The 9271-nt window shown below is 30.7% G+C and overlaps 1 protein-coding gene across 1 annotated transcript in view; it reads right to left on the bottom strand.

Annotated features, from left to right (window-relative positions):
• LOC119632036 (endoplasmic reticulum chaperone BiP) overlaps positions 1 to 3617 on the bottom strand; it is a 5204-nt gene extending 1587 nt beyond the window's left edge. Inside the window, exons 1-3 of the mRNA XM_038024716.1 lie at positions 3597 to 3617; positions 526 to 694; positions 3 to 419 (exon numbers count right to left, since the gene is read on the bottom strand). Coding sequence (XP_037880644.1) covers positions 3 to 419; positions 526 to 650 — 542 coding nt within the window. The 5' untranslated portion in view covers positions 651 to 694; positions 3597 to 3617. The remainder of the gene's footprint in view (positions 1 to 2; positions 420 to 525; positions 695 to 3596) is intronic.
• Between the last annotated feature and the right edge of the window lie 5654 nt (positions 3618 to 9271).

Genomic DNA, 9271 nt, shown 5'->3' with positions numbered 1-9271 from the left:
GACGTTGAGCATCATTAAAGTACGCTGGCACGGTAACGACGGCGTGAGTTACTTTTTTTCCCAAGTACGCTTCAGCGGTCTCTTTCATTTTACCCAATACCATAGCGGAGATTTCTTCAGGCGCAAATACTTTATTACCTTGTGACGTAGCTACATTAATATGAGGTTTCGAATTTTTCTCAATTACTTTGAATGGGAAGAATTTGATATCGTGTTGTACATTAATATCACTCCATTCACGGCCAATTAGACGCTTCGCATCGAACACGGTATTCTCAGGATTGGTTGTCAACTGATTTTTGGCGGCATCACCAATTAACCGTTCGCCATCAGCTGTAAAGGCCACGTAAGAAGGCGTAATACGATTACCTTGATCATTAGCAATAATTTCAACACGACCATTTTTGTAAACACCAACACTATAACAAAGACGAGGTAATATAAATGAAAATACGTTCAGTTTTTTTAAAAATTCAAGTTTTTAAACGGATTTATAAAAAAAATAAATAAAAAGGGAATACTCACCAGGAATATGTAGTACCCAAATCAATGCCAATTACTGTACCAATATCTTTCTCCTTCTCTTTTTTCTCTTCCCCGTATGAAAAGCCCACAAAGGCCGTTATGGCCAATATTAATAATAATCTCATTTTTTCAGAGTTCTAACCGTGGCGCTTGTGTAAGAAAAGTATATCTGAAACAAAGATCATTACAAAAATTTATTATAATGATATAAGAAAAAGAACAAAGCTTTATGTATGATTAATAAGAAAAGAGAAAACGTGGTCTTTACACATCACGTTTACATGATCGTAGTTATTTATAACTTTCCCGTTAAATGGCCTATATTTTCTAAAGCGAAGAAAGTATTACCTTTTACAATAGTGAAGCGAATTTAAGTTCTTTCCACGTAGTCTTTTAAATGAAAAAAAAAAAAAAATAATAATAATAAAACAGATAAAACACGTTTAAATACCTACACAACTTTGCTACAACTAAAAACGACTTTGACATTGCTTTCAATCAAATATCTGTAGGCGAGAGAGCGGATAAAACAAAACTAGTTATAATATTTATTGCTTGCCTTTCGTACTTCCTTAAGACTCGAGAATGTACTCTTAATTGTAGAGAAAATATTATGCATAAAGAGTGAATTTACGTAAGAATGACAGAGAGCGAGCAATTTTTTGTTATCGATTTTTTCGCATACGTGTCGACTCGTTAGTAGCTAGCGCCGACACTGAAATAGTAAGAGAAAACCTGATTTGCTTGCTTGCGAGAAATGCACTAACATACATTTAATTTTGAATGGTTGGATTTGCAAGAGCTATAAAACATACTTTTTTTTTCCCTGACAACTTTCGGTCTTATTGGAAAATGCAACAGTGTACATCCGCATATGAAACTGCATAATAGTTAAGAAATTTTGTGAAAAAGTATTCAGATTTTTAATAAAGAACGACGAGAAGTAGAGAAAAAAAGGAAGGACTGAAATGTAAAAAAAAGAACTAAATCAAAAATTCACATAAAATCTCAAATGATAATATAAAAAATAAAAACTATTTAAAATCTTATGTTAAAGTTTAAACTTAGAGCTTCTTTAGATGGGCATAAAATACCGAATTTATATGTTTTTAGGTGGCACTCTTTTGCATTTCTGCAAAAATATTAAACGAAAAGGAGATTAGCTAAGGGAAAAAACGCGCTGAAAGCCGCCATTGAACATATGAGTATAATTTTTCCGATAAGAATTGAGTCATATAAAGATTTTGATTGTAAACGGATATCTTTGATTAAAAAGTAAATTTCGAAACATTTTTCTTTAACAAAGTTTATTACTTTGAAAGTGAAAAGCTAAGAAACCCATAAGTTTGCTTTATGGATAAATGGAAATATATTTTTTAAAGCTTCAAAAAACGGAAGTGATTTTAAAAAAATAATAAAGTTGAACTTCAGCCGAATAACTATTACTAATCCGAATCATAGAGGGAAATAGTATTCAACTGTTTAGAATGTGAAATTTTAAGCTTTAAGAGCAAGCACTAATAGTCAGAAAAAGAACCCGATTCAATTTGGAAATTCCGCAGCGGGGAATTCATTTCATATTGCGAGAGAGCCCTTAATCCAATACCCATTTAAAACCAACAATTTTAGAGAGAAAATGAAATGGATACTTTATTAAATTTACGTACTTTTTTTTGTTTCGTTTTCTGTCCAATCGGTTATATTTAAAAAAAGCCCCTATTGATTGCAATGTATAAGTATTAGCCCAAATAATATGAAGATTATTTAAATACTGAATAACATATAATATTAATGATTTAATAATAAAACGAGAACCTGCTAAAGTGTCAACTGTGCAAATGAAAGTATCTAGAGGCAACTTAATATGTAGAAAACACTCTGTAATCTATATCTACCTTCGCATCTTTTCATTATATATTAGGTAAACTTAAAATTGTCTTCATGTCTTCCATTCATTCTTATACTCGTAGACCATATATGGACTAAATGGTTGATTCATACATGAAATGTTGTGGTATAGACGAACGGCAGTTGGCTATGAAGGAAATTTCTAGATCGCCGCTGATATCACAACAACAATATACTATCTCTTATTCTGAGAAAAGAAAAGCGGGGTGGGATGGTAAAGACGTTCCCCCTGAAAGCCTCCAATTATGATTTAAAATGATAACTTCGAGTAATCCGTCCCTTAGGCGGATATTTAAATTCGTTTCGGTGAGACAAAATAGATTTTAAACAAGATTTCGTAGCGATCGGATTAATGAAGTCTTTCCCTACTAAGGGAGAAATTTCGCTGAAATGCAAATGGGACGCGATAAAAAAAACTTTTTATGTCATTTCCACAAAGAAGGAAAACCCTAATGGAATCGTGATAAAACTGCACCTATTCCTAAAGATATACGTAATTGTGAAAGTGTCTATTAGAACTGTAGAACTCTCCTCCCCCTTCCTTTTTCATTTATATTTGTTGTTTTTGCGTAACAAGCGCTTTTCATTACATGAGAAAGCAATAGCAGCTGCGGATAAACATTTCAAAGGGCGTCTTCCAGAAATTGCTTTGAAGCTACTTAAATAAATTTATTGAATAGAAAATAATAATAAAATCATATTGTCAACTTTTCAATTAAAACGCGATATAATAGAAATCAGAGTCCCATGCTTATTTTATTTTACGTCCCCCGTCAATTGTCTTATATTAATTTTGTATGTGTAAAATTAGACGTGGATACTTTTTATTCGTAATGGCTCTCTCATTTAATTGTATAACAGTTTGCAACTAATAAAAGCTAGGGAAATTTCAAGAGAACTAAAAAAAAAACGTAAACGTAAACGACGAAAGAGATTTTTTTCCAATTTTTTTTTTTTTTAACAACCGAAAGTCTCTAGAATATTCTTCTTTTAAAATCTCATAGAAGGCCACGTTACTCGTGAAACTTTCCTATTCATTTCGAATTACTTTAAAAAATGATCTAAAAAAATGTAATTTCAATTTACAAAAAAACTATTCATCCATCTATGAATTTTTAAGGTTTTTATAGATAGGTTTTTTCTTTCATTTCCAATTTACTTACATTTTATTAACTAAGCAAGTCTTCGTGTATTTAAATTTTTCTTTTTTGTTGAATAAAATCTCTTTTTTAATGCTCACAAATGTCTTTAATTAAATATTTGTTTCTTTTCTTCTTTTTATAATCACTAATTTGAAATTTATTTGCCTCCGCGTATTTAATTTTAAAAGTTCTCGTTGCTTGCTCTTTGCGTTCTGTTTTATGACTGAATAATATTACAGTGTTACCGGTGAATTTAAGGTAATTTTTAACTGACGTGTTCTTTTTAAAGTTAATCTACATTTACTCCTCTTTTTCTCTCGCTCTTTCTCTCTCTCTTTGCGTCTCCGGCAAGCAGTGCTCAGAGAGTTTGACCTCAAATACTAACGTGAGTTTTTTTCTTTGTTTCTTTTAATTTATTTCTCATTTAACTATGATGTGTTTACAACTAATTTGTTGAAATCTCTTCTTAAATATTTAAACGCACACTTATGTTGAGTATGTGTTCTTTTGTGTTGAATTTTCTTAAAATTGTTATGCGATATGAATTTTGATTGGTCCACGTTCGAACAATTTTTTTCTATGTTCTCTCATTCTCATATGTGTCGATGTATGATTTGTTCTAGTAAATGCCAGATTGTTCGATTTGGTTATGTTGTATATTATGATGATAATGCCATATGATGCCATATTTCATATAATTATTGTTTAACGCCTAAAGTATTTAATGCAACGAAAGCAAGAAAGTCGTGACGCATGTAGAGTTTTTTTGTAATCGTATCGCATAACGTATATGAATTAATCAGAATATTCCTTATGAATTTGTGCATATTAGAAATAAAATATATATCCCTAATAAGAGGGAAGTAATATATGAATCAAATATATGTAAAAATGTCAATTTTTGTCAAAATCGTAATTATACTGTCGCTGCCTATAATCTTAAGGCTCTTATTAAATACTAGAGTTTTGTATATAACTATTTCTTCCAAAATCCATCATTTTGATTCCCTATATATTTGTAGACTTTCTAAATTCGTAAATATGAAGGCAGGAAATTGAAATTTGGCATAAACATTTTTTGACAGATTAAGAATCCAACGGAAAAAAATTGTTGCGATATGCCCTAACATAAATAAAAAATTGAAATAAATTTAAGAAAAAAATAAGATACTTTTTCGATACTTTGAAGATCTTTCGAAAAGTTTTCGTCAAATCCGCCTACGTGTTTGATCCAAAAATGGTCCCAATTGATTCACCAATAAACCCACAACTGGTCTATTCCTAAACTAAAGTATTTTTCTGACGATAAGATAAACCTTTTTACACAGAAAAATTGACCTAAATTTTAGATGTTTGGTGCTATTGTCCGAAAGTAACGTTAAAATATTTTTTCAATAAATCGCTTCTAAATTTGAGATACGTGAAGTACAACAACAATAGATCAGACGAAAGTAATACGATCGACGGCATTACCGAGAGTGAAGATGAGCTGAATATTGCCAGTACGAGTTATGTTAATAATAAATAAAAATTTTGAACCGAAATATATTTTTTTAAAAATCATTTTATAAATTTAAAGTGCAAAATGTTTTTATATAAATAAAACTCACCAAAAAATTTGTAGAGCTTTACATGCATTATAACACTTTTTTTTTTGAAGAACGAAAATTAAAAAAAATCGAAATGACATACTTGGTAGTTCTAGTGTTAATGAAAAAAAAAAAAAAAAAAAAAAAAAACAGCTAAGAAGAATAGATAGAAATAAACTAAAATAAAAGTTTTTGTCGTATGTGAAAATTGTTCAGATTGGACCACCCTTTCGTCCATTTTCCTTATACCAACTTACATTAAAAACTCCTTATATGAGTGATTGTATTAAGGCAATATCCAATTTAAAAGAGATAGATGTCTTCAAAATGCAATTGATTTGCATGATGTTAAAAAGAAGCAACGATCGACCGGCTGCGTACCGATTCAAAAAAAAGATTCGCTTAAACCACAGTTATTTTGGAATATCGAAAAATATCAACTTTGCAGGATCTTCAATTCTATGCCCGCTAGGAGTCTTTAAACAAGGGCATAAATATGGTATTTGACGCAAACAATTGACGCAAATTGACATAGTTGACTTCTTGATTACATACAATTTTGAATCGATAAGCTATCCGTCATATAATTGTGATTTAGCATACAATGATTTCTTTTTATTTCCATATGTCACACTTATTAAGACATTACCAATAGATATTTTTTGCAAATTTTAAAAATTGATATTTCGAGTCGGATTCTTTCTCATATAACATCTTATGTTGAAAAGTCATTACATGCACAACTGTATTGAGCCAGGTGGTGTGGGGTATTTATTGGTATATTGTAGTCCATTATAGGTGTTGATCGGTTTTTGGAGAAAAAAAAAAAAAAAAAAAAAAACAAGTCGTACGGTATTTTGAAATTATCATTCTTTGAATGCAACATTATTTTCGAATAGTGGACGCTTCCAAGTACTTTCACTTTTTCAGCAAAGTAGTGATTTTTCTTCGAAATTTCGAAATTCTGTTCTGTACTTTTAGGCTGATTTTCTTCAGGAATACAGTTACGTTGTACTTTTATATGTACATAATTCTTGCCTTTGTTTTTCGTTTGCTTCTGTCAAGAGAGTTAGTTTTGTTTTGCGATTTCAAACGGTCGTCGTGAAGGCTTGTAAATTAGGGAAATGTTTAGAATCAAATTCGTATTCGTATCTTGATACTTCTGCGAACAATTTCCAATATATTGGGAATAAAGATTTCTGTCTGCGTGCTTGTAAAATCTAAAAACTGCAACCTAACAACGATTAAATTCACCATAAATTCAGCAACAGACAAAAAGTTGAAATGTTATAATCGACCAAAGCCGGCCGGTGCACAAGTTCACTTGGCCTTTCTTTAACTGTTTTCGTCATGAAATATCTAAAAATTGTAGCATATTTACATATAAAGCTTACTATTCGTGACAACGTTTTTTAGATAGAGATAGGTAGTCCAAACTTACCGCACCAGATTTATTAACTTACTATTTTGTATGAATTTTCATCATAAAATACTAACAAGTAAGAATATTATAGGCGGGCAAGGACGACCACGAAATACTCTATGGCACATTGTCCGAAACAATTCTTATTTTTATTATAGAACACAAAAATTATATCTTGTTTCTATAAAAATGGCACAGCGGGCCCACAACGCAACCCAGTGTGGTTTAATACCATGTTTAATAATAATGATAATAGGGTAGGATCCATAAATAGGCGTAGATGGTCTAAATTTTGTAGTGTATATTTTTGTATGAAATTACTATAATATTATGGGTCAATTTCCATTACCGCCTATTAAAACTTAGACAGTTTCGTGAAAATCCTAATTAGGGAAGCAGCCAAAGAGTAGGCCGAGAGATAGTCCACAATTTGGTGCAGTTAATTTTAAATTTAGCATTGAAAATTACACTTTTTTGCCGTATGAACTTCAGTTTTCGTTATATAAGAGGGGTTCAAAATTTGCCCCAGCCGGTCCAAAGTGTTCAAACCAATTTAGAATACCAAAATACTACTACTTAAGCACTTTTGCTGAGAAATTTTAAAAATTACAATTTGTTCCAATTTAGGTAGGGCGTTATATGAGGAGTGTTTGAAAAAGTGCAGCTATTTGAATCATTTTCTATAGCGTTCGTCCTTGGGTCAAAACATGTCACTGTACCAAGTTTCATCAAAATATCTCAAAAATTGCGACCTTTAGCTTGAACACAAATTTACACGGACAGACATCAGACGGACAGACAGATTATGATTATGAATCGATCGGTATAATAAAAAATGGGTCTATCTTAAGCCCTTCTGCGTATTGCGTACGACCGCACTAACTTAATATACCCTCTACCACAAGTGGTGTAAAGTATAAAAGGTAGATTTTATTGTTGGCATGTAGGGGCTTAAATTTTTTTAAAAAGACCAAGGTGATCAAAAAAAAGTATCAAATTTGATCTAAATATATCGAAAATTGTGTCCTATAATTTGAACAAGACGATACATGGACGGACAGCAAGCTTAAATCGAATTATAAAAATGATTACGAATCGATTGATATAATACAAGATGGGTCTAACACAAATCTGCCGCACCCAAATTTATTATAAAACTTTGTACCGCAAGTTTTGCGGGCTTACAACGAGAAAGTAGTTACATTGAGCAGAATTTCATCAATTAAGATGGAGCTGATTCGATAAGGAGACTATTCTTTATCGCATCGCGATTGAAGCGCATAAGGATCATGGAAAATAAAGATTACTTTTGCTCTCTCTTTTAGGTGAATTTTGGAACACGATATGAAGCATTTACCCACCAACAACGACATGTGTGATATTCAACTGAAATCTCTAAACTGAAAGCTTTATAATTTTAAGATCGTAACTTGGGAGGAAAAAGTCTTTTACAATTCCTATGCTTGTTGTGTGCTTCGTGGACCAATTTACGACGGCGGACCAAGTTACTCAGTTCGATTCTATTATTTACTTTGATCAAGAATATATATATATATATATATATATATATGGCTCTTATGGCTTGTGCCTTGCATTTTTCGTAATGTTTAAGATATTTGGCAAACACGAGTGTAGCTGTAGCGGAAGCATGAAAAAGTTCATCATTGAGGGAAATGGTTCTAATTAAGGGACCCTGTATACTCGGTATATGAAAAATTTCGCTTTTAACTTTTTCCTGTTTTTTTTTTTTTTTTTTTTTCTTATGATTAAATAAAACACATCCGCGTGAGTGGCCAAGAATCTCGATTAGCAACTCAATGGTCGTGGGTTCAAATCTCAAGTGCGGTCGAGTTTTTAATAAAGCCGAAAGCCTTAGATGCTAGTGCTTTAAGACGACTTAAGTCTTAGAATTTGTGCCTCTGGCTAAATTTGTAATAATAATAATAATAATAATAATAATAATAATAATAATAACTAACACACAGATACACATATGTATATAGATTGGATTTTTCTATAATTCGTATTTTTATTTAACTTTTCGTTAGCTCTTATTAATTTTTTGAGCATTTCCTTTACAAACGAGTTTTCTCTATCTTTTTTTTTTTGTTGTTGTTGTTGTTGTTTTCAATGTGTGCATAGCTGATTATATTATATTAAATATTACATAAATATATAGCTTAAAATATCAGTTTTTAAATTCTGAATGAAATATCATTTGTTAGTTCTTCACACATTTTCCGTCCTGTTTGCTGTGTTATTTATATATTATATCGTGATATAGATTTTTTTTTTTGCTTTCACAGTTATTAGTATATAATAATAGATAATTTTTATAAACGTCACATATTAATACATAGAAACGTTTACATATAGATAGATGTATGGATTCAATAATTGAAAGAGACTTTGGATTTTTAAAAATGTTTTTCTTATTCATTTATTTTTAATGTTTTTTTTTTTTTTTTTTTTTTTTTTTTTTTTATTTTTTGCTAATTTGCCATAAATTTTTCCAAAAACCTCCTTTTTCTACTCTAAATGTTCACACACACACACATGTAAGCCTATGCACTCCCGCCTTTGAATAACTTCACACAATTTGATCAATTTAATCTTTGAATATATATTTTTATGCTGCACTTTAATAATTTAAGTCTAAGAAGAACAAGAAGAAGAAGAAGAAA

The sequence above is a fragment of the Glossina fuscipes genome, unplaced genomic scaffold (genome assembly GCF_014805625.2).
Source record: "Glossina fuscipes isolate IAEA_lab_2018 unplaced genomic scaffold, Yale_Gfus_2 0, whole genome shotgun sequence".
Lineage (NCBI taxonomy): Eukaryota > Metazoa > Arthropoda > Insecta > Diptera > Glossinidae > Glossina > Glossina fuscipes.
This window is presented reverse-complemented; position numbering and strand designations above follow the sequence as displayed.